Source organism: Hippoglossus stenolepis, chromosome 14 (assembly GCF_022539355.2).
Source record: "Hippoglossus stenolepis isolate QCI-W04-F060 chromosome 14, HSTE1.2, whole genome shotgun sequence".
Lineage (NCBI taxonomy): Eukaryota > Metazoa > Chordata > Actinopteri > Pleuronectiformes > Pleuronectidae > Hippoglossus > Hippoglossus stenolepis.
Window position 1 is genome coordinate 18,823,374 of NC_061496.1, and position 26,136 is coordinate 18,849,509.

The 26,136-nt window shown below is 42.1% G+C and overlaps 2 protein-coding genes across 2 annotated transcripts; one reads left to right on the forward strand and one right to left on the reverse strand.

The window, feature by feature from the left end:
* Positions 1-491: 491 nt before the first annotated feature.
* Positions 492-4,641, forward strand: si:ch211-212d10.2 (uncharacterized protein LOC557710 homolog). Its single transcript, XM_047343296.1, has 4 exons — positions 492-923; positions 1,247-1,362; positions 2,577-2,714; positions 2,800-4,641. Exons 1-3 carry the CDS (start codon positions 734-736, stop codon positions 2,673-2,675), a joined length of 405 nt encoding a protein of 134 aa, XP_047199252.1. The 5' UTR covers positions 492-733; the 3' UTR covers positions 2,676-2,714; positions 2,800-4,641.
* Positions 4,642-4,767: 126 nt separating this feature from the next.
* Positions 4,768-25,219, reverse strand: cilp2 (cartilage intermediate layer protein 2). Its single transcript, XM_047342860.1, has 9 exons — positions 24,855-25,219; positions 17,694-17,771; positions 16,078-16,347; positions 15,652-15,834; positions 14,032-14,187; positions 13,626-13,943; positions 13,147-13,255; positions 12,170-12,327; positions 4,768-10,857 (listed from the first exon to the last, which is right to left on the reverse strand). Exons 1-9 carry the CDS (start codon positions 24,916-24,918, stop codon positions 8,444-8,446), a joined length of 3,750 nt encoding a protein of 1,249 aa, XP_047198816.1. The 5' UTR covers positions 24,919-25,219; the 3' UTR covers positions 4,768-8,443.
* Between the last annotated feature and the right edge of the window lie 917 nt (positions 25,220-26,136).

Below are 26,136 nucleotides of genomic sequence, written 5' to 3' on the forward strand. Positions count from 1 at the left end.
TGTTTATTTGTTATAACCTTTATTATTTTTAAAGACACAACTGAACAGCTCTTTTGTTGTGTTTTATTGTTTTAGTGGATGTTTGTCAGTGCATGTCTGTATCTTGTTGTTCGGCCTTTTAATTGCCCTAAACTAAAAAGCCTTTGGGATTAGTAAATAATAATAATAAACTGTATTGTATTGTACTGTGTGTGTAGTTCTCACTCGCTGCCTGCATGTGTTTAATAACCTTGTACATTTACATTACCTTGTACATTTATTTTCATAGCCTTTGCTTCACTTCTTTGCATTGGTCTGGTCTCCACATTAAGCTCTTTACTCAAGTTTAACAAGTGTCGGTCACTGATCACAAACAGTAGGTTGCTGATTTTTATTTATTTTTTTCATACAAGCTGCATATTTGCATGTACAGACAATAAACCTCTGCTATCATTTGTTATGTGAGTCGTATATCTGTGCTGCTGGTTTCTGATCAGTGACAAACAAACATCCACATGTGCAGCAGCTGGAGCAGAGCAGCCACTAGCGCGCCGCTGCCTCAGTGTGACGATGCCGCGGATCGGTGAGGCTGCAGCGGCTGGATGGAGGCGGACAGTCCGCTCAGCTGACGGTGGTCCCGGGCGGCCCGCTGGTTGATATGGGATATCTGCACCGAGCGATCTGCCACGTGTGTCTGCACCGGCGGAAAAAAAGAGGAGAGAACTAGAAAAAGCAGCTCGGTCCTTCTTTCTGTATGGCTTCCGGCTGCGGGGACGAAGAGGGGACCGCGGAGGCCGTCTCATGGAGACTCATCGGCCCGGCCTCGGAGCTCTCCAAGAAGCGCTGCCGTCTCATGTACTCCCCCCTCGGCCACGACTCTGACGTGGCCCTGTTCTGTGTGAAGGGGGAGTTCTTCGCCATGGATGCTCGCTGCTCACACTCCGGTAAAGAGACAACACACGACACTCGCCCGCATTAACCCTTTAGGTGAATTACAGCCTAAACCAGCTCTGTAAATATGAAAGATTTTTTTAATGTGCAGCCTGAGAGGAAACAGCGCCAACTACATGACAGCAGCTGTACCTACATGTAAATGTGACTCTGTTTTTTGATCCTCTTCACCAAGAATGGAAAATAAAAAAACAGGAGCATCTGTTTCACAACATGTGATATGCAAGCCTCATAATCACATTTTGTCCCTATAGGGGGGACAGACAGCAGAAGTCATTTATTATGAAAAACCCTGTGACTTCCTGTCTCCCACCAGGTGGTCCTCTGTGTGAGGGGGACATTGAGGAGGCTGACGGGGTCCTGCAGGTTTTCTGTCCGTGGCATGACTACGACTTTGACCTCAGGACTGGCAAGTCAGGGACCTCATTACAGGTCAGTGATGAAACCAGTCCTTCATGCTTCCTGCTGTTCATTATATATTATGGTGGTGGGGGAAAAAACAAAAAGAAAAAAAATATATATATACAATAATTTCTCAAATTGGGATCAATAAAGTACATCTATCACATACAGGATCCGAATCAGCTTTATTGGCCAAGTGTGTGTGCACATATACAGGGAATTTAATTCCAGTTTACTATTGCTCTAAAGGTACTTACATAGTAAATGGACATTCAGTGAACATTAGGTTAAAGATAGATACAAAAATAAGCAATAGACATTATGTAAAAAAGGATGGATAAGATTAGTGGGGGGAAAAATAGACGATATATACAAAGTTTGATGAATGAGAAATGAATACACCCTGACTCTAGTATGAAAAAATCCGCTGCTCTGTATTTTTACACTGTAAAAGTAGTGCAACAAGTAGAGTAATATGTTTTTACCGTGTGATGTGCACACATGTATATTTGAGTGTTATTCACTTTTACTTGTTACAGAATATTCTATTGAGAGTGACTGATGATGGTTTGTACATGATAAAGACTGCACTTTTAGATGGTGAATAAGTGTATATATATACATACATCACTGACACTGTGTTACTGATTAACTGGTTGATTAAGTGTTCATATAGTGTACATTTTTATATATATTAGTGAAAAACTTGAATAAGACTTAAATAACTGTGCTTAAATATGTGTCAAACCTTTAAGATAAAAAGCGAAGTGTGTACCCACGAGGCTTCGGTTACTGCAGCTGGAGTTCATGTGAACAATCAGCCGCATCGTCCACTTTTATCAACTGTTGGAAGATCTACTGATTGAAATCATTCGGAGTAAAGATTATGTTCTCCCCCCTTCACTCTGTCAAACGTGTTTTCTTCTCCTCCCCTCTTCTGATGAGTGAATCAATGAACAACCCAAACAAGAGCTTTTCTTTCCATAAACATCTCCTCCTCTTTTCCATTAATCATTTTCAGGATCTGTTGTGTCTTTTGCGCACTTCTAAAATGAAATTTTAAAACAAATATTCTGATGTCAAAGTTTTCACTAGAGGATTTATTCTTTTTCTTAAACTTAGATGCAACACAAGTTGACTTGTACTCTGACACGTGAAGGTGCTGTCATGCTTCCACAGAAGCTCGAGGTGGTGCATTTCTTTTCCAGCTCCCAGCTCCTCTGTCTTTGTTTTGACTGTTACAGCAACAAGTGTATGAAGTCAAGCTGGAGGACGGCAACGTGTACGTGAAACACGCCAGTCGTCTCTCCCTGTTGCCTTTCCCCGCAGATCCCAAAAGCTAAACAACCTCAGCCGCAGCTGCTTCATCCTTCAGACCATCGGTAAGACCGCTGCTATTTTTAAAGACTTGTTCCACAAACCCAAGCCATCCGAAACATTCCTAAGCCTTATCTGTCATTTTCTCAGAACCGCTTCTGCTTTGATTGCCGTGAACTCAGGACGCTATCGGCGAGACTGTCTGAAGAGGACATGACTTCATTCAATAGTCTCAAGAGTTTTTGTGACTGGATTTTCCGGGTAGAGTCTCATCACAGACACTGAGCGTGGAGGGCAGTGACCTCACTGCTCACCTTGAAAACACACAGTCACCAAAATGAAACATAAAAACACAACATTTGACTTTTCTCAGCAGATGTTATTGAACCACCATATACTATAAATGGCTGAATAAAAAAAGGATTTGTCTCACTTAATTATTTCCTACATTTTTTTAAGGCTTTTTGACAAATATATTATTTCACCGATGCAAATATTACAGTATGAATATATTTATATGTTATATGTCACATTTGTATGAGCAATCACGTTTAGTTGAAACCCACTTGTCCAAAGTCTTTGCAAAATCATACTTGCAAAGTGAAACATTTCCATGCAGCCAGAAATGAAGTATTTTCTTTTATCTGTGTTATTAGATGCAATGGGAGTCAGTACAATACACAGTATGCAAAATACAGTCTGTTGATATGTAAATGCAATTAAAAATAAAAATATGAACGAAATACATAGTAGAGCAATAAAATCTGTTGAATGCTGTCTTGATGTCTTAAAACGATGTGCAGATGCAAATTATCACTGTGTTATGTGTTACAATTAGATTAAATTAGAACCAGTACATATTGGAATAAGCAAAACATAATTTGCAGTGGAGGAAATTTTATGTAACCGTGAAATAATATAACGACATTTTCTTTCAACTTCTACCAAACTCAACCGTCACTCGTTCAGACGCGGTTTGGTCGCGTCAAACCTCCCAGACACAGTCCCACTGGCTGAGCTGTGGCCTTTGGATACATTTAGAAATTTATTCCACTCATGCCTTGCAACAGCAACTCTTTCAGAATTCGAGTTGTTTAACCTAAATAGAGTTCCAGCAAGTCAGACACACATGAAGGGCACAGCAATTATGCCTGGTAGCAGCTCCGGTGTTAAGATGTCTCCATCAGCCATTTCTCCCCACTTCTGGCCCGTTCACAGACAGGTTTGTCTGTTACTGACGCAATGGGATTTAGAAGAAATGGTTAGCGAGGCGCCGGAGGAAGGTTCATGACCTGAAATGCACCATTGCCTCAAGAGAAATGTGTTTTTCTAGCGTGATGTGTGTCTGTGTGTGCACTGATGCGAGTGTGTTTTCTTTATTCCTCCGCGGTGAGAACAGTCACTCACTACTTATTTTGTCAGAAACACTGAGCCCAGTCGAGGAGGTGTCAGTGTGGCTCGACACTCGTTTTCCTCCCTGTCATGTTCCCTGCTGTGCATTTTTATTACAATAATAACTCAGCTGCCTAAAAATGTGCTGCAGAGGTCTCAGTGTGCATAATAACTCATCACCTGGAGTGTGAAGGGAATACACGCTGGAGATGCAACTATTTTCATTATCAGTGGGAAGGACAAAGTCAATATTGTGCAGGATACTGCAAAAGCCAGGAGAATTATATATATACATTTTGACATAACAATCCATAATTGTCACTGAGGAAACCAGCATTCATGTCACACTTTTACTAAATGTTTCCATAATTATTTTCACATGTCCAGATAATTTTGATATGTTTCTTCCTTGTTACTTGTGTGAACTATGTATCTGGCCTCTATGTTAAAACATATCTGCAGACTACACACACTAACAACTGTGGCACATTTTATCAGTTGGCATTGTTTCATTTGTTGAAGACTGTGTTCATTGTGGTTTATGAAAATTCAGTTTTTATGTATTATTTAAAATCACAAATTAAATTATTCTGTTATCAACATTGTAATGTATTTATTTAAAAAAAAGACTTTTATTATTTCTTCTTCAGCCAAGTGAAACTGAAAATTTGATGAGTTTTCAGTGTTTCCTGAATACATAATACACAAAGAGAAAGAACATGAATCTAAGCTTTACACAAAATCATTTATTTACACTTTCTTGTACCATTATAGTAGATTTCATACAATACACAATTTACATTTTAAAACTGAATGCAGAGAAAGAAACCAAGAGTTCAGCATCACCATGCAATAGTAAAGTGTTTACAGAGGATTATCAAGTGTGTGTTGATGTCATTCTTTAACTGGAGCAACGTGGTAAATATACAACTCTCTTCTTATACTCCAGAAAGTGGAGGAAAAGTTCAAGGACTGACCTACAGAATAAATTAGGATCTCCCTGAGACCTGCTGGGCTGTGCAGAGGAGAAAATGGATGAACCTGTTCATGATGATGTGGATGGAGAGATTTGTGCTTTTCTGCACTTGAGAGGAAGAGGGCTGTTACCATCGTGTGCACCCACTGAGATTCTGTATTTTTAGGGAGAAATCAACTTCAGAAAAAATGCCAATTGTCAAGCAACACCATAGCCCTGTGTATAATATATTCATTCAAATTAAACCCTCATTCACTTCCTTCCAAAGAATTAGATGAGAAGATTGATAGTGCTCTCATGTCTGCACACGTCTCCAGTCTTCATGTTAGGCTAAGCCAACCATCTGTTGACTGTAGCTTCAAATTTCCCGTACAAGCATGAGATCGGTCACTGATCTCATCTAACTTTCAACATTTTTGAAATATGCCTATTTGCGAGAAAGCGAAATGAAATATAAAATGTTATGATTAATATTCCCACGGAGGTTTGATGAGATAAACATTTTTCTTTCCATTAAAAAAAGGAATCTGTGCGGCGTGTTTTATTCACTGGATTCAGGATGAAACCTCTTTTATTGACATTTGAAGACTTTGGAAACTTTTCTTTTTCTTAAATCATTAAAGCAAACATCAGCGAGGTTCTTTAATCTTCCTTTGAAGTTCTCCAGAAGACAAAGTAACCGTTTGGAGAGTCCTGCTGACTTTCCCATGCAAAGCCTCACATAATGGTTTACACAGCCTATTATTGTTACCTTGTCCTTCAAACTCCCCTGATAACTTCTCCTCATGAATAAGCCAGTTCTCCTGTCAAAGCATTCACCTCCAAAAACCTGCATTCTTCCATGTGCAACCACTTTGGAAGCCTGAGATTCTGTATGTGATGGACGGTGAGGCCAAATAACGACTAATATTGTTCCCTTCCTTTCTTCCTTAAATACGACACTACCCCTGAAAATGATTAAATCCATCCCAAGATAATCTCGCTCCTCTTTCTCTTGATGTCTTTGGTCTAACATTTCCTTCAGTTGCTCTACAGCTGTTCGGCCTTCCCAGCTGACCTCACACGCCATTGCATTTTTTATTGGACTTATCTCTTCCCACACCTGGATTTCATCATCGTCTTTATTTTGGATGAAAGGAACTGTTCAGCCTGCGGACGGCCCACGGGCCTATGATGACAGGGTCAGTGATAATCGTCAAGGTATCACAAGCTGTCACTCAGTATTTTTCTGTTTATTGTCCTGGTTGGTTTTCAATTAGATTACCTCACATTTGCAAATTTTAGCACGTAAAAAAGCGGTTGCCTACTATGCATACATATTCATTCAAGCTTAAATGATGAGGCTGGAAACACAAACTGTACTGGATGCCAGTTTGATTGGTAAATATGTTGGACCATAATCCTCCCAGGCCCTCCATGTTGTTGATTACTTTACTTCATCCTTTGTTTCCTTGAATTTAACATGTTTGGCTGTTTGTGGAAGTCAGGGGCGAACTGTTACATGAGTTCCCAAGAGAATATGTAATTCATTTTCTAATTAACAGTAGGCTTATATTTACTCGTCAGCCTCTCTGGCTTCTCTGTGAACCGTGCGCCCTCTTATTTGGCTCTGGATTAGTTCAGCTTGAAGAGCCTCTCCCATGGGTCTGCAGGAGCCCGTTTTGCAGATAAACAAGTTTGGAGCCTTTTTATCACTGAGTGAAGTTTCTTCCTATTACTGACTTTGATTTAAATACCCAGTTATTCTTCAAGTCAAATAACATATCTTCAAAAACGTTAAGCTTTGAATTTATTGATATTGTTGCTTACACTGTCTTTTCCATGAACTTCTTTAGCACAGCACTTATTAATTATCACTTTCAAGTGTGACAGTGGGTTGTGTTAATGAGACGAAGGCTCCACTGAGAGTTTTAGCTCCCAATAACAAGATTGCCCTCTGAAGTTGAAAAGGTTACTGCGGCGTACAAACTGTACAAACAACTGACTCATGCAGCAAAGCATGAAAAGGTTAATAGATTCTATGCAGCTCAGAAAATGGAAGAATGATTACATAGCAGTTAATTCTATTTGCTGAAAGAAAATCACTCAAAGTGAGTCCTGTGCAAGATCTCTTACAAACATCTTACCCACACTATACCTGCTGCATGTACTGAAGGAGCTGTTTCATTCACCAGCAGCATTTGTCATGCACTGTGCTAGTTTGTTACATGCTGATTTTTTAAAATTATACTACATAGTTATTGCACTTCGTGATATAAATGCAGCTCACAGACACTTTACCCAACAACAAAAAAAGTCAAGTTAGACCCTGAATGAGCCTCAGTAACAGTGTCTGAGAAAATTAAACACTGGGAAATATATTGCTTTAAGAAACATGTTGTTTAGTGATGTGCTAATTTGGAATGTGCAGAGGACAAAGGGAAAATAGGTCATACCTTTGCAGTTAATTATCCTGATTTTATACTGCTACTAGTGAGATCCATGCTTGTTTTGGCCGAGGCCTTGGTCTTGCACATTCTAAGTAGGTGTGGAAGGACATTTGGCTGAATCACAGTTGGCAATGTAACATGCTAATGAAAAACATAAAGAAGCATGTCTGAAAAACTCCTCTGTTCCCAGGGTGGCAAGCCTTGCTCCTCTGTCTCTTTCGAGTACGCTCTCTCATTTGGTGGAGAGAGTGACCCAGTTTAAAGAGGAAGGAAAAAGTGTCTGGTGCAGACAACTGGACCTCATGGTTTTTACATTCTGATCTTAACAAAAAGTATGTGTTCAATGGAAAGTACTGGCCAACTATGAAGTGTTTGGGGCCTGGCATAGTACTTACAGTTTCTGGAGGTTTGGTTTAAACCAGAGTATTAAGAGACATCAGCAAAAACACCCACCATGGGAAAAGTGGAAGGCCACAAATTAGGGCTAGAAAAGTTACATTCTTGACTGTCAGTTTGGTCTATTCATTCATAGAATTAGACCAAAGCCAATTAAATAAATGTCAGTCACCGTGTTACATATACACAAATGATGTGTGTCTTTTAGAACAGAAGTAAGAAATGAATATATCGATCCCTTCAAGTATAAGACTAAAGAATATCTTCAATCATACTTCATGATTTTGCTGAATTACTGTCTCTCTTGCTATCTTGAATTTTTTAATCAAGAGGGAGTTTCATACTCAACAACTATTACTTCCTTGACTTGATGCCATCATATCAGTCTCAGCTGAATACCTATAAATGAGAAGGAAGTTCAATATCCGATTTACATATCATCAGTTGTTTGTTTTTTTCAGCATAAAAAGATGTGTTTATGCTGAAAAAATGCTGATGTTATATGAATTCGATTACAGAGAGAACACATGAATCATTCTGATATTACTGTCACTGTAAATATCCATCAAATTATTTGATCAAAACCGACCTCTTGGCACCTCTACTGGCGCTGCTGTGCGCGCATGGACATTCTCCTCCTGCTTGTAGGGCTAAATCTGCGTCCCTGGGTTCCCGTCCGCTGCTCTGAAGGATAGGCCACCACCTGGGTGGATGATCTCTGCACCTGTAGACCCTCCGACTCCCTCATGTCCCTTGCCATTTGAGACAGTGTCTGACCCGGATTGGTCTGCAAGCGCTGGAAGAGGCTTTCCCTGTTAATTTTCCTCTCAGGACAGCTGAAGGTCAGTGCCACTCCAGAGTCCGTCTTCATCTCCCTGGAGAAACCATCTGAGGTGCCATCAAAGCAACGCCCAATAGCGATCTCCTTGGCCACCCTTGGATTCTGGTCTGTGACTGTGTAGATCCCATAGTTGTGTCCCAGAGGATCAACAGGAGCTAGCATGGTGAAAGCATGGGAGTCGTTGTTTTGAGCGACCGGTGGATGTTTGATGAGATACTCTTGTATGAGGCTGTTGGTGCCAATCCTGCGACAGTTACCTTGTGGAAGGAGTGATATGAGGGATCTGTCCACCTCAGCTTGATCAAACAACATGCCACTGCATTTGAACTCCACACAGGCTGCAGAGGTGTTGGCCTCTCGCATGTCCCGGGTGCTGCGAATGTCTCTAATACCGTAAAGTTGGCCTTTGGTTTCTCTGTGCGTCCCTCCCAGGTTCCGTGACCTGACCATCACTTCCTTCTGTCCATGGATCTTAACCTTGATGTAGCAAGCTCTGAATTCCTGGGGATTTGGCCACCAGGAAAGGTAGTCTCCAGTCCAGGTTGTCAAATCATTCTCCTCAAAAGGAACAACATTGTATTCGTACTTGTCCTTTTCCACTCTGAAGAATCGGAAATGATTCGCGTCGACGGGGGCATTTTCACAACCTAATAAATTCTGGTATGGATATATTGGCCCATTGGTCTCATCAAAATTGTTTTGATTCGGCTTTGCCAAGTTGATTTTGAATGATGTTTTCTTCAGAGCTGGATCCTCGTGGTCTGAACGCTGGTAGTCTAGTTTATCCAGATATGGCTGAGACACCCCGATGATGTTTGGATTCATCTTGGGGGAGGAGGGAGCTGCCTCGAGTTCTTCCCCACCCATCATTGCAGTAACATGTGCTGTGTAAGCATCAGGCCTCTGGGCATCACAGAAAGCTGGTAAACAGGCCCCGTTAGATCCAGTTATGACACTGTCAAAGCGGCCCCATGCCCTAGGATTAGATGAATATCCAGGCTTAGGCTCTAGGTTTATCAAAGTAATCACAACACCATCCAGCTGTTCACTCGGAAGGAACTTATCACTCATGTAGGCCCGCACTTTGACATAGCAGCGTCTGTTTTCAGGCACATCTAAGTTGAAGAGTCTACGTTCTCGGATCTCCATGTTGCCTATCAGGAATGTGCGCTCCTCTCGTTTGCTGCGCCCGTGACCACCAGTAGTTTTGGTGTACGAAAAGTCGCTCTCCTCCTCCCAGACTCCCGTGTCCGGGTTTAAAGACCACAGTTTCATTTTGGAAATATGCTCCTGCATTTTGACATGCTGTGTGTCAAGGAGGACTTGAACTGCTCCAGCTCCGAGTACTTCCTTGTTGGTTTCATCTCTGAAGTCTACAGAGAACATGCCATAGGTCCTCAAAGGGAGCATGTCACCCTCATCGTCCACAAAGTTGAGATCGCCGGGTGCCGCAGCAGCAGTAGTGATGTTTCGAGGGTCGATGAATGTGACGCTGGCTTTTACAGTCCCCTCATAGATGTCTCCATTGTCCTTATGGAAGGAATTGGGAGGAATCACCAGCTGTCCTATGGGGTCTTCCCCTTGAATTTCTCCTAGGCTTATAGAGTTGGTCTCCCCTGCATTGATATCAATCGGTATCTTCTTTCTCATTACCTTTACATCATGGTAGATTGATCCACCTTTCTTGTCCAAGATGAACACCTTAGGGGTGTCAAGAAACGTCTCACTGGGGTCAACAAAATTGACCACTAATCTCTGTGTATCAGGAGTAATTTGTAGTGTGAAGCCTCCTTGAAATCCCGTGGTGCCCACCCTCTCTTTGCCGATATAGATGTGCCCAAAGCGCAGAGGCTCATCATTGTCTGCTGTGATCACTCTGCCTCGAACCAGCACAGTTGGCTGCAAGCACTTCTGACAGCCACACTGTGTCACAGCCCGGATAGGGAGGCTGTAGCTCCCACAGTCAATGATTCGACTGTCCATATTTTGAGCCCCGCAGCAGAATCCAGCAGCATCTCTGCAGCGTGTATCAAAGTCTAGAGAGCCAGCACATTTGTTGTGAGGGCAGCGGCCGGCATTGTAGAACCTGGAGTCCGTCCCAGGTTGAACACAGTCCACCGGCAGTCTAATGAGGTGCATCTCAGGGGTGGAATTGCATGCCGGCGTTCCTTTTTCTGTGAATTAGATGATACATAACATCAGGTTAGTGTTAATATGACACATAGAAAATATAGATTGGTTATCCGATATACATGAAAAGGGCACAAATGACTGTTGTGAGGGGTCACTTTGCCACAGGTTTGCTGATAAAAACAGACAAACTGTGTTGAAGACAAAGCTTTACTTTTCCTATTAAGCCCCCCATCTTCCCAGTACATCGATAATGGTCACATGGAGCAGTTCTGTGCATATGAAATATCATTACAATGCTGATGGCTTTACCAATGACGTTTTCCTTCTTTTGATGAATAAATTGTGTGATTCAAGACAAATTTCTCTTCTGCTTAATGTAAACTGAAAGGAAAGGTGGTGAAGAGGTGAGACATGTTTGTAATCCTGAGACACAGGTGTTGTCCCGCAGTGGCACCAGACACTATATTTTGAGTGCAGAGTTGATTACTCTAACATTCCTACAGAAAAACACAATTTGTTATTTGGTGTCACAGCCAACCAGCACCTGGAGGCTATATGCAACGTGCAACCTTTCCACACGGATGTGGAAATCATGTGGAAAACATTTTTTTTATAATTCGAATTCTTAGAATACACCTCAGCACTGGAGAAAATGGGTGTACGGTTTCCCAGTGTCCAGATCAATCTTGCACAATTTAGGATCCCTGTTTGGACAGACCATGGCTTCAGCCATTGTAAACAGCATGAAAACATTCTCCTCCGTGTCCTGCCTGATGTTTTTCTTTTCCAATTTTCTTTGCGTGTAATGTGTTTTCTTTTCCCCAATCTATTAACTGACTTTTCTCTCTGCCTCAGTTGTGGGACACTGTGGTTTTGTCTGAATCCTCTTAATGCATGGACATGGTTCATGGTTGACTTAGTTGGAGCTCAGCGCTGACATTCCTCTTCAAGACTGTTTTCAATCTGAGAGGTAGCTGCTCTTTATACGATGAAATAAATTGCGGTCGCTAGCTATTTGTCAGCGGTTTCACTTGAATCTGTGTAGAACTTTGACTCAATACGTCATTGTCAAATCCACGGGGAAAGCAGCCATCCGAATCTATAATCCCTTTGTGCTGCTCGCTGTCATCATAGTAAATTATTTTCTCTCTTGGCTGACTATGATGAATTACATCACTGTGACATTTACTACAAGGGTGTTTTTGTATATTTTTGACCGAGAACTTAGTTCAGAGCATATGACGTCTCAGCCACCGCAAAACCAGCAGATTATTGTGGTAGATCCTTTCCTGCACATTGCACCTTTAACTTTATGTGTTGGCCTCCAAAGAAGAAGTGCTAGATTTGACATACCAATCACAGTGAGGGAGGCTGGAGTGGACTTGATGCTGCCTGCAGAGCTGCTGGTTTTACAGTAATAATGTCCCGACTGCTCCATCCTCAGGTCTCGCAGCACAAGGTCCTCCTCGTACTTGTACACCTTCCTGTCCAGCAGAGTCCCGTTGTGGTACCTTGAACATCATTGACAGTAAAGAAAAACAATATGTTATAGAATTCGTAGATATGTACATCGATATATTCAAAGAATGAAGAAATGTATGTATTTCACACAACCTGTATTTTGAAATGTGATATATTCAAATATTTTTTATATTGTAAGCTGCAGGTTCATATTTATTACCGATAAACCAAATAACTACATTTAATGTGAAAGGGGGTTACTCTATCAGCTGTTCTCCTTTCCTTTACAGAGCAATCATAGTATAAATATAGCACATCTCATCATCATTTTAGCAATATATTTTATTGCCATATCAAAAGAGTAAATTTGAATTTGTCTTGTGAGCTCACCCTCGTAAATACATATGAAACACATAGTAAATTCTGATCCCTTAGAAACAATAAAATGATAAATCCTAAAGCCAATTATTTAATGAATAAGACCAATGATAAAATGAATTGAACAAACATTAAAAATAAATAAAACTTCAATGTATAAAATGTATTTCCAGTCACACCAGGCAGCTTTCAGGAAAAGGCTTTGATAAATCGAAGTGGCCAAAGGGAGTAAGCTACTAAAGCAAAGTAGTAAAGTGAAGTCAAATATTCAGAGCAGCTAGAGAGACAGCTGCTTTCCTGGACCTCCTGGACACCAAAACAGAGTTTCAAGTAACTGCTTTAATAATAAAAAAGAAAATAGTGTCTGAATGAGGGAGCTTTATTTTATATTTTTCCTCATATAAATTCCACCATATGGTGAAGCGATCTCTCTGATTCTAGCTAAGTCTGAGCTGTGATGAATAATGTGCCGGCAAAGGTATCCATCTCACCAGTAGTATTTGTCAGGTACTGGGGATCCTGTTGCCTTGCAGCAGAACATCACCCGTCCTCCCTCGTAACGCACTTTGTCCTCTGGGTGCTTCACAATGTACGGCTTCTCTGTGGAAAGCAGAAACGGAGCGAACCCTCAAGACCTCATTGTGACTGCTCCAGAGGAATGGGGCCTCGTAAAACTCAGTCAAACATTACACTTTATTGTCACATGGTCTCTGCTTACCAAAAAATGATTTTAAAAGCAGCACAGGTCTATATTTATTTGGTTTCCATGCAACGTGCCATGTGCCCCAGACAGGGTGAAGTCTTAAAATAGGCCAAAATGTTTATATTATAGTTTTATCAATTTATACAGTCTAAGATGATAATTACCAGCTGTCTGGAATCCTAATAATAAGAATCAGGAATCAGAATCAAATTAAATCAAAAATCATTTTCATACAATAATAGCTCATCCAATAATAAACCTACTTACCAGCTGATTTGAGGACAACCCGAACCTGAGACAACCCTGTGGCGTTGCTGAAGGTGGAGACGGTGATCGGAACAAACTTCTCCTTCCTGATGGCGATCGAGGTGGAGCTGGAGGAGCAGACTCCTTCCAGCTTGAACTGACCTTTGGCGTCAGTGCGAGCCAGGACGACCTTGGGCTCGCTGGCAAGCGCCACATACACTCCTGCCACAGGGGCACCTGTCACACTGTGGACTTCTCCATGTAGCACATGGCCGACGCACACACAGCGGCTGCAGTCTTCGCTGGGTCGACCCTCGGTGCACACAAGCTGACATCTGGCTGTTGGTAGAAAATCAGATGTGAGCATAAACTGATAAACACACCAATTAAAAAAAATAACACATTTGTATAATACATTACATCCAACCTGGGCATGGACTCTTCCCACATTTCTGTGCATCAACAGGCCGTCCAGTACACTGCACCGTCACCGAGCTCCTTGCACAGGTCCTCCTCCTGATCCTGCGACCTCCACCACAGGTAACGGAACACGTCCCCCACCGGCCCCAAGGACTCCACTTGGCTGATCACACAGAGAAGTGGAGCCATTTTGAAATGAAAAACGTAATTCAAACTAGAAATGTTTGTTGCACTTCTGATGCGTCTTTTTCATTACTTCAATCAAACTTTACAAAGAGTTTTCAGGGTTGTCTCTGGTGCATGGGCCAACCGGGTAGACAAGACAATACACGAGTTATCAAATGGTGCAATTATACAGTATTTTGGCATAAAAACATTGAAAAGGTAATTTGATTTATTAGAAAGACTATTGATTACAAATAGCTCAATCAAGAACACTTGAACTAATGGTTACAAAGTCTCGTTAGTGGGAGAAGTTTTGCTCTGTGGAAAATGGTTCAAATGCTTTTTGTCAGAATCAAGTACAAATTTTCATGGAACAGTCCGAGATGTTACAATGACAGAAAAAAAGGTTTAAAAGTTTCCAGTTTAAATTCAGCTCTGTATTTTATACAAGTAAAGATGTTTAATTCAAAAATGTGTACTAGATTTGTTATATACAGCTCTATAAGGAAATATTTGCCTCTAAATGAATCCCTCATATGGGAGGTCAGAGGTCGTGTACAGAGCAGTGACCTGTGAGGAGTTTAACATTTGAGACAGTAAATTCAAATCACTTGTTCCTTTCAAATGTTTTGTCCAATTCAAAGATGAAATCACATCACCATTTAACTAGACCATGGTTTTGTAAACACATCACCATCAGTACGGGAGTTCATTTAGTCTCAAGCTGTTATATTTGGTTTGATGCAACAAACTCTGGCTCAGAAACCAACTGTCTGCAGCAGAGTTGTTTGATTCAATCCTGTGGCTTGTTTCAGATTATTTTGCAGTCTTTTAATTAACTTTTAATAAAGAACTAACACACTGAATGTTCTGGCTGACTCTCATTATTTAGTGATTACTGAGAAGAGCTCCAGCTAAAAGCCAAAGTTTGTTGTCAGTTCAGTTTGAAGATTTTGTGCTTTAATGTCACAAAGCTGCAAAGATACTCACAGATGTGGGAGCTTGAACCTTCATTCTTTGTAAGGCTCCCCTAACTGACTATGGCACCCAGTTGCTAGTTCTCTCCTCCATGGAGCTTATGTTTTGTCTGTTTGTTTGAAAAACTGTTGGGCAGTTTACCATGAAACCTGGTGGAAGGAGGCGGTGTAGGTCGGGAAAGAACCCATTCAATTTTGTCACAGATCTAAGACAGGGGGCCGATCCAGGAATTTTATTTCACTTTCTTTAACATTGTAAGATAAGGGGTTCTTCGATATTTTCCCAGATTTCTCTGAGAATAAATCGTGGATCTGGAAATGTTTACAGGACTGATATTTATAAATGTGTTTAACTTAAAAATCTAGATCTAGTGAATTTGAATGTGGTTTCATAAGGGGACTTTAGGCCAGAGCAGAGGTATGCACTCTGCATCATGTAACCTATACAAAACTATGATGAATACGGTTCCGGTAAATCCTCTCACCTGTACATGGAGGGGTGGAGCACTCCCGCCTCTCTGAATGATACCCCTGACACGCCGGCACCAACAGGAGAGGCATGGGCTGAGCACTGATACATTTCCTCTGGCGGACCTGGATTCCTACATCATTACAAGCCGTAGTGGAACAGGGACCCCACTCACTCCAGTTAGTCCAATAGCTCTGCACTGAACACAAACATGAAAGAACAAGAGTGTGACACCCTGAGCAAACCTGACATCATGAGTTGCTGTTGGCACCCAGAATCAGGAAGAGGATATAAATAAGCAAGTTATTCAACATGGCAGGGAGTAAAAACAGCTTTAAAACGTTTATCACTGTTGATTTCTCCCTTTCAAGCTTTGAAAGTGTGTATTAATGTGTGTAAGGTGACATGTTGTGCAGCCCTGAGCTGCTGTAATCCCAGCTACCTGGGGGGCACTGAAAGCGGACATGGTAGTTGGAGCAGATGCGGCCCTGTGGCTGTTCTTTGTTGATGCACCAGAAGCCCTTCTCCAGACTGGAGTGCACCACCTCCCCGGTTTCTGCCGCTGCCACCCAGTCTGTGGTGCGAGCCTCCATGGCCACGGGCCGTGCACAGACCCTCTCTCTGTAGTAGAAACGGATCGCCTCCAGACGCTCGTAGTCTCCATTTCCTCCAGGATGGTCGATGTTGAACCAAGACGTCCACTCTGTCACTCCTGGAGACACACGGAAGGCAGGCATGGATCCAAACCAAAAGTGTAGAATGCAAAAAAGAAAAAATCGGACAGAAAACAATTGAGCTCATGATCCAGGAATATTGAAGGTGTGTGTGAGGCGGGTTTACATGGAGGGGAGACATGGGTCAGAACCAAATAGAAAGGGAGCAGGAGAAAAACAGCGGGGATGGGTTATGAACTTTAAGAGGAGGTCTGCTACTGCCATTTGAATTTGACTTTAAATACCCCCGAGAGCTTTGCATTGTCCAGGTTCTTTCCAAACCTCCTGGCTTGACTGATGAGGCATAACGTCTAGTTTTCTAAACTGCCTCATGTTCTGAAACCTGAGTATTTCCTCAGGAGAAATATGAGTAATTAAAAATAAAAGGAAGGCTTTCACAATGTACAGAGGGATTGTTTTTCTTTCACAGGGTAATGCATTACTTCACTCTAATGAATAAAGTCCTTCGGTGAGCCGCGGGAGGTGAGGGGGGGGTCATGTGCTGCAGACGGCTTTTTGTTCAATTAAAAATAATGGTTAAGTCATCAAAACCTTATGCTTTTCAAGACAAGACACTTAATTCTTATTTAGTTTTTTCCTGTGGATGTAACAAGAGGATCACCCAGACACAGAAAAATCTGCAGTTAAATCTCAGAACCATAATAAATAATATACTTACTCAGACAAAACTGAGACACAAATGTCCCCCACAACACCTCTCATCGACATATTGATTAATATCATCATTTTGGTCTTAAAACGACAAAGCTGGGGACTTCGGGGAATAATGTAAACAGGCAGTATTGTGTTGTCATGGCGACAGCTGTGTTCTACAACTTGATCTCTGTTTGTTTGGTCGATATTTATTGCCATTTTTTTAAGTTCACTGAATTCACTCTGTCTTCGATGTGCCAATGGATGTCAGACGATGATTGTGGACTGGACACGGATGCCGGAAACAACATTTTTACGAAATCTGGGTGATTATTTGCAGTGGACATCAGAGTTGCCACATCTGGAAATGGGAAATGTCCAACACATTGAATCTAAAAGTATCTTGTCTGTGTGGTTCTTTTGAGTTATGACTCCAAAGAAAAGGACAATTCTTGATGCTAAGCAATTGGATGCTTGTTTTAAGTGTTTTAACTGCCTCCACGAGCTCTGCTGCACCACCACCACCACATGTTTATATACAGGTCAAATGATGGTGTTCTGAGAACACTGCCATAGACATCATGCAGAATCTGTGCCTCTAGTCTCCTCCACCCTGTTTTTCCTGTCAGCTCTCGGTCTAAAATCCTCTGCCACACAAGAAGCTGTGTAACATCACAGCTGGATGCAGTACCTGCTGTCTGTGGATCAGTGAATGGGTTGAGGGCCACTCTCCGGCTCCCGTCCGACTGACTCCTGCTCCTCACAGCTCCTGCAAACAGGAAGAAGTCGCTGTGTTTCCATCCATGAATTTATTCATTTCTCCCGTCATGCTCTCAGAGGCTCTACAGTGTTTCAGTACCAAAAAAAACATTATTATCCACTTTGTTAGGTACACCAAGCTACTGCAGTCTAACACAATAGTCCTGTGATCAATCCTACCTCCATGTCACATACTTAGGTCTAATTTAACTTTAACTGAATGATATGCTTTACAGTGTGTGTGTGTGTGTGTGTGTGTGTGTGTGTGTGTGTGTGTGTGTGTGTGTGTGTGTGTGTGTGTGTGTGTGTGTGTGTGTGTGTGTGTGTCTGTACGTTAGAGAGAGAGGGACCGAGAGACAGAATTCTAAATGCTAAAAAGCTAATGAATCGAGTATTTGTATTCATCACACACACATTCAGAGATGCAGTCGGATCAAGTTTTGCTTCACAGCCAGAAAAAGCTCTTCTAATCATATACTTTTACTCCACTTTTTACTTTGTATTCTGTCCATTTTTCATTTTAGAAACAGGTCTTCTGTCCTTTTTGTGAGCTGAGAGCATCTTAACTTCTGGTGTGAGACAAAAAGTAGATTGTGACTTCTTCTTTCCTCTCACTCCCCTGTTTATATCTCCTCTTCCTTCTCCCTTTATTCCCCCCCTCACTCAACCTCCTCTGTCTGCTCCTCATCCATCTCTCGCTGTAGATTGGTCTCACTGCTCCTCCTGCCTCAGCAGCGCACCCCCCTCTTCATTAAACCTCAAGAACATCTTCTCCATCCATTATCTCCGCCGTGCCTGTTTGTCACGAATCTTCTCATTCATCCTTCAGCTTGTTGTCGCCTCCTTGTCCTCCTCTCCTCCTCCCCCGTCTCCCTCCCGTCCTCCCTTCTCCTCTTGATCCATCAACAAGCAGCTGCTGCTGGGGATGCTAATCAAACGCCAGCTGAGACAAATCAGTGCATGCAGAGTCATCTGTTACACGGCAGCCACGCCACAAACACACACACACACACACACACACACACACACACACACACACACACACACTCTCTCTCTATATCTCTCTCTTTTTCTGTTTCCTTTTGAAACGTTATGGTATGATTATAAGATACACATCCTGTGCACACACACACTAACACACACGGTCATGTTCCCATGACTCCAGAGGACATTGCATTGACTTACATAGATTTCCCTTCCTTTAATCTTAACCCCAGTTACTACATGCCTATCCATAACCTTAACCCAAACCCAACCTTAACCTAAACTTAACCGTAGCCTAAACTACCTAAACATAAACCCAACCTTAAAAAGTATCTTCACCTACAATGTACGTAATGGGGACTTGGTTTTTGTCCCCATAGGAAAGGTAAGTTCCAATAACGTAACTACATAAACAGATTTATGTCCCCACAACATGAGTAATAACTGGACCACACACACACACCCCACACCCTCACACATGTGCAGTTTTAGCAAATTTTTTTTAATGGTATAATTATACCATATACACATTACATGCACACACACACACATATGCCTGTTTGTTACATACATGTGCTGCTCACACAACAGCATAATAGGGAGAGTAAGATGAAAGGAAACGTCGCCTTATTGGAAAGAGAGTGATACTCAATCTGGCATCGATTATAAATTTGGCCGTTTGATTTATTAAAGACACACCGTGACATGTTCTCCCCTCGTGCGCTGAGGAGTCATGATTCATTTTCCAACAGTGCTAATTTTTTATGCTTTCAAAAACGTCAGTTGTTTGCTTGACATTTTAGTTTCACTTGGGCTGCGAGGGGGAAAGAAATAAATGTGAAGTAGCCGATGCAGCCTCAGTGCGTGTGTGTTTGTGTGTGTGTCTTTGTGGGCATGTGCATGAGTAATAAATGCAAACCCCAGCACTTTCGGAGAGACACTGCTGAGTTCATATGAGGCGGAGGCACCCAGTGCAGAGGGCCAGTATCAATCCCAGTCCACACTGGTTTTATGGCTCACTTTAAGGCTTTATTGTCATGCCAGCACATTTCTTTTCAACCCCAAATGGTTTTTGATAGATTTAGAAACGAAGCACGGTAGCTCAATGGAACAAAAGGTCTACTGTCCAAAAAGATATTACATAATGTGGACAGTCAGCTCACCCTCATGGTTGTTGTGGTTTTCTATGCACCTGGCTTTAAAGAACCACTGGTCTGCTTCCATATTGACTGGGTCTTGCTGATACCACAGATTGGCTGGATAAACAGAAGCAAACACTTTCATACTGATCTGCAGAGCAGATGTGGCTCCACGTGCAAGTTTACTTTAGTAAATCAATCAACCTGTTATTCTACGACTTTCCTTTTGTCTGCTGAATTCTGTCTGCGCTGATTACATGTTAAATCCAATTGAAAGAGGGATTTCTGTACAACTGGAAAAATATATCTGTTAATGTGACACTAATTCGGTGATTTCAGTTTATGGTCTAGATTAGTCTGAGCATAGTGTAGAGACTTATCTTATCTTAGAGCATGTGCACAGGGAAGGGAAATAGCCAAGCTTTTTGTTTCAGTTAATTAACACTGAGTTCCAAAACTGTGGTTAATCAATTACATCCCTACAAGTGCCATCCCTTATTTTCAATGGAATCATAATGCTCTACATTTCCTCATCATCACTCACACCAAAACAAAGGGAATTCACTGCAGAGCAAATTTCGCTCGTGATTATCATTTCAAGATGTCCGATAATGAAACCGAAATAGTACACGATTCTTAGGGGTTTTATGAGGTGACTAATGGTTTATAAAGTTAGAAGGAGGAAACCCAGATTAGCTGCAGCAGGAGGCGAATGCTGGGGTAGGGACCTTGTTTGTGGCAGGTCTGAACTGCATGGCCCAACTCCGGCGGCAACATCTCTCATGAGCTTATTGTGCGTATGAGCGGCATGTTAACACTTTATGAATTTTAAAAGCCAGGATTTTGTTGGGGTCAGCTGCTTCATGTGGCTGGTATGTGAGTGGAACTACCTCATCGAGTTGTTCAAGCCAGAGGGAGCCAGGTTAGAACTTGTGATTTCCTCTTCAGTGTTGAAAAGTCCACTCTGAATTTTCCCACTGGAACAATATATCTTGCTCATTTGCTCTGTGTGGGTTGGGTTGTTTGCTTTGCTCACAGAAATCTTTTTTTACTTTTTACAGCGAAAGTAATAGAAGCAAGAAACAACAAAATAAATCACTGGCCCTCACCCTGTAGAAAAAAAAACATGGAACGTTTCCTAAACTGACGTACCTATCGACAAGATGGTCATTATTTGTGCCTTTCAAAACCCTTAAAGTTAGGGTTGGTAATCCTGAAAAAGCATGAGCTGGCTACACTTAAAAAATTTACAACTGTTACATCTCACCCCCCCAATGGGTCCTCTGGTCAAAGATACTGCCCAAAACACATTACGCACACGGCCAAGTCAATCTAAACATAACCAAATTGAAAGCACTGTCACATCATAAAACATCTTTTTTTGATAGTTATGTGTGACTACTTTGGAAGGAAGGGGAAAATTACGTCATCGTGGGCATGGACAAGTTTTGAAAGATTTTTTGGATCAAAATTACAACTCTGTGAACAAGACAATCAACACGGCTGCAAAACGTTAGGGAAATATCAACGAGACATTGGAAAAACCAACTGTTGTTTTAAAATGGGCAAGAAACAGTAGTCTTCTGTTAAAGTCCAAATTCTTGTTGACCCAACCACCACCCCCCCCCGACCTTCTCTCTTCGATCTATTCTCTAGGTTTCCTCTTTCCTCCTGTAATTATTGGGCTTGGACAACCAGGCAACATAGATGCATCACAGTGGCACCAGGATATTAGGGAAGTCTTGCACCTGCCGGCTGGTTAACATCTAGTTCCACATATAGACACACTTTAAGCACCTACTCTCCACACTATGTAAATTACATGCCTGACACATAGCAACTGGATTACTTCTCATCCGGCATTGTTATCTCCACGCACCCTCAACTTGTTTCGTGACAACTGCAAGTCTTACTTTGGAGGACTATCGCTTTGACTTTAACGATTTACGTCACTGTGGTTCGTTCTGCAATTCAGCCAGCGTACTTATAGCCAGGACACCCAAGGCCAAAACTTTCTATAAATACTCAACGGTGTCGTTGCAAAGTACAGCCTCTCTCTCTTTCACTTTCTTAGTGGGAAATTTCCATCTTTGCCAGAATCGAATGAAAAAGCTGCCCAAAGCGAGGAAGAGGGAGGAAAATGCGAAACTTTATGACGTTGCACCCAGAATGGTTTCAGTTAGCTCAGAGGTATGGTTGTGCCAGATTCATGTTGGCAGAGGGACCGGGCTTTGAAAAAAAAGGTCTGGATCCTGTTTATTATATTGCAGAATCTTAAGGTGAAGGCGAATACGTGAAAACACCAACGACCCTTTTATGTAACCTGTTGAACAAAGTCAAGCTCAGAGGCTGTGCTATATACGCATCTACTTAAGACCAAGATCAGTAGTGGGTGCTGATGTCACGGTCGTCTAGACCTGTTTAAATTTAGCTCAACCGGAGGATTCATGGATGCCAGTGTATGTATTTGTGTTTGAGGGCCTGCTGGGTATGTGATCCTCTTTTTGCCATGTCACATGGAAGCTGTTGATCTGTTTGGCCACCTCTCTTCTCTAAGGTGTTTGTGGTTACAGAGTAGTCTGCTCTTTTTCTCCGAATCCATCTCCGTCTTTTCCTCAACAGTTCTTATTGTCAAAAATCCAAGTCTGAATCACGAAACATCTGCGGCACATTAAAATCAGCAAAATTTGTCCCCGACATTAACTAACGATGCAAATCAACCTCATGATTTAGAGATTTACAGAGTCGTAACAAAGGATTTGTGTTTTGGGGGTATTTTCTCCCTAAAAACACAATTGGCCGGCATTGAGTTTTCCCATTAAATATATGTGGAACTTAAAGTCTGCACCTGTGCACAAGTACGGAGCCAGAAGCTTGAAATCGTTAATATGAAATCAGCTGATTAGTCCAGCAATGAAAATAAAAACATATGCTTGTACAAATAAATACACAGAGAGTAGTAAAGAAGTGCTTGGAGGTTGTAATTGATGGGAATTTACGCCTTTCTTCCGTTGATCCATTGTGATCCCAGTCTCGGTCATTAAACTTAGCTGGCCAGACAGCTCTGTGTTTTGTAGCAGACAGTGGTCAACATCTGGAGAAGTAGCTTCTATGTCTCGATCACAACAGTCCACCAGCTGCTCACACACACCACCTAGCTTTGTCTGAAATGTACGCAACGAGAGACAATTGTAAATCAGTGGAAAGGTTAAACAGGGTTGGGTTGGGTTAAACAGTCCTGTTACAGTAACTTTAAAAACCGACGTGGATCTATAGCTGAATGTGGTAAAGCTGCAGTGTTACAGTGGGTATTCAGCAGCAGCTGCCGCCCTCACGTAGGAAAACGGCTCGTAAATCTGCGAGCGCTGAGGTGTGTGCAGAGAGTGACAGAAAACAAGGCGAGGAGAGAACGTTTGATGGAGTGGGGCAAAGAGAAATAGGTGGAGGGATGTGAAGGAGGGAGTTTGATGGAGCGAGGCTGAGACAGACGGGAGAAAGGTGGGGAAAGTATTTTTTGGAGAAATACCTGAGGGAGATCAAGATTAGAAACAAAAGGCGAGCAGATGAGGACAAATGGACGGATGGAGATGTACACTCATTACGTTAGTGGTGGAGGGGACGCAGTGAGGACGGGGGGGAGAGTGACGAACTGGTCAGGTTAAATCATTTTACCTGCGCCTTTTATCCCTCTTTTTATCCATTTTCTCATTCATCCAAACACAACAGGTGACAAAATGAGTCACTTGTTTTGTAGCTATTGCCTGTTGTTGCCAAGGCGACTGGGTTTATATCTGTACCGGCCACTGTTGCTGCGTCGAAGGGTGAAACCGGGACAAAATGGAACACCTCACTGCAAGACGTGAACGTACTGCAGAAGGAGCGAAGCTTAAAGCATAACATTTTACAACCAACTCCGAGGTTGGCGTTCCCTCGTGACTGGAGCACAGTGTTCTCTTTTAGCGAGAGTCAATCTGAATCATCATTTGCACATTTACCGTCTTTCCTCACCAAATAATATAGTGATCTGCAACTCGCACAAAGAAAAACCCTCTGCAAGACATTTACGACTCTGAGGCCTCAGACCCCAACAAGATATGGAGACCATTAATGTGAGTTCACACTCTTTTTCTTTTATGAACTGCCAGCTCCTTCTCTTTTAATGGGGAGCAGCTGCATGGCAGACAGAAAGTGACAGGTTTGGGGAAAAAGAAGTGGTGCTACCGGTGGCGTTCAGCTCACGAGCTTTCAAAGGATGATAGGAGTGATTGGCGGGAGGAGTTTGGAATTTGTAACAGACAGGAACGCGGGCTCATGTGTGGACGAAGCTGAGAGTAAAAACAGGGAATTACATATAAAAATCATTGAATCGTCCAGATCATAAAAATCAATTGTTTTCTATAGCTGCAAAAGCAGGCCTTCTGTTTTCGGATAACAGCAGCGTCTCTACTGCAGCTTGACATTATGGAAACAAAGTGTGAGACACCTTTTTCTTGTTCTGTCATCAGCAGAGCTTTTTCTCTGATTAAACTGCACCACATGGAGAGAGAGAGCAGAGTTTTCAGTGTGTGTGTGTGTGTGTGTGTGTGTGTTCACTCCTGTTAACCTCCTCTTCACCTCATCATCACCACGTGCTGCTGATTAACCCGGTGGTGAAACGTGCTGGTGACTTAACATCAGAGATTAGGAACCACGGAGGCGGTCTATAACATAACACACACAAACCTCCCTTGTGAGCTCACCACCGGTCCTGCTATCACCCTGTCCCTGTGGAAATGCCGTCAACTCTGCCGGTCTGTTACGTCATACACTGACCCTCTGTGATCACCGAGAGTGACAAGAAAGATGGAAACTCTGTGCAACTCAACATACCATTTATCTTGAAAGTCTTTTTTTTTTTACAGCGCTTTCCTGCGATTTTGCTGTTCTGACTCTCACATTTGAAAATTGATAAAAGAAACAATCAGGCTTACCTTGGCCCAGAGCCGCAGAAGCCAGGACGGACAGCAGGAGCGCCACCTTATTCAATTCCATCATGGTGCCCCACTCTCAGCTACAGGTGACTTCTTTTTGTTTTTCTACACCACTGACAAACTCAAAAAAAAAGAGAGAAAAGAAACAACTTGTTGATTCTCCAGTGAGCGTCTCAGGTGTGAGTGATGCTGCCGGTCGCCGCCGATCCTCCTCCTGTGAGTTGAGTTGCTGAGTTGGAGCTCAGGCGTTTTTAAAAAGAAGGGGCAATCGGGAGCATGCACCAATCCAGCCCCTCTGCGCTCACCATTGGCCAGTGAAATGTAACATCTGGGTCCCCCATATCATCTTCCCAAAAAAGGTGAGGGTATGGTGGGGGTAGGGAGGGAGAGAGACACTCACACAGAGGCAGAGGGAGGGAATGTGTGGTGTGTGTGTGTGTGTGTGTGTGTGTGTATGAGAGGGTGTGTGTTGTTGCTCAAAATAAGAAGGTGTTTTCCTCTTTTTCCAGCCAAGGTTTCACAAGTTCAGTCCCTTGTGTAATTATATTTTTACTTTTCTTTAAAGTGTATAGTTATATTCATTCACAGGTGTGTGTGTGTGTGTGTGTAGCCCATTTAATTTCTATGTTTTATTACCTTACTTCTCCTGTTTTTAAACCATTCAAATTATAGGAAACTAGTTTGAAACAAGGTTTTTTCTTCGTCAGTCATGATTTCAGCTCTTGATTCTATATCAAATAAAGGAAGACCCTTCTAATGGTCCCCTGTAAAATGTTGTGTCCTTCACTGCCCCCGTCTGTCTCCCGCTCTGTATCGGACTCTCTAACAAACACAGCACAGTGCCAGATGCTGCTCTCTCCCTGGTTTCGACTTCTGGTTCAGTTTTGTAACTCTCCAACAGTCTCTGATTGCAAGCCGGTGCGCTGCCAAAGAGTGGAAGTGGCGTCATATGGCATGCCATTCAGTAAAAACTCCTCCGAAGGCAGACACGAGACGCACTTATGAAGTGTATGGTACTCAGGTTTATTTGCAACATGCAAATTGTTGCTATTTAGTAAAGAGGCTTGTAAATTCCTTGGTAATTGAAAGAAAGTTATGTGTATCCAACTCTTTTATAAATCCCTCCAGACTGGAAATAAAAAAATGTGTTAAACAGCAACTTATCAAGGAATTTATCTTTAAAATGAATTAACGTCTTGGAAAAGATTTATTTCTTCATTACCGGACAGTATTTAAGTACCATCTTTAGGTACCTCTACTTTACTTGAGTATTCCCATTTAA

Bases quoted from the DNA above. Each gene is read 5' to 3' on its own strand.
- si:ch211-212d10.2 (XM_047343296.1), top strand. From the start codon at position 734: ATGGCTTCCGGCTGCGGGGACGAAGAGGGGACCGCGGAGGCCGTCTCA. The intron at 924-1,246 runs GTAAAGAGACAA...GTCTCCCACCAG, and splicing joins TGCTCGCTGCTCACACTCCG to GTGGTCCTCTGTGTGAGGGG. The intron at 1,363-2,576 runs GTCAGTGATGAA...TGACTGTTACAG, and splicing joins AGTCAGGGACCTCATTACAG to CAACAAGTGTATGAAGTCAA.
- cilp2 (XM_047342860.1), bottom strand. From the start codon at position 24,918: ATGATGGAATTGAATAAGGTGGCGCTCCTGCTGTCCGTCCTGGCTTCT. The intron at 15,835-16,077 runs GTAGCTGGGATT...GTTTGTGTTCAG, and splicing joins CCGCTTTCAGTGCCCCCCAG to TGCAGAGCTATTGGACTAAC. The intron at 10,858-12,169 runs GTATGTCAAATC...TCTAATTCACAG, and splicing joins AGCCTCCCTCACTGTGATTG to AAAAAGGAACGCCGGCATGC.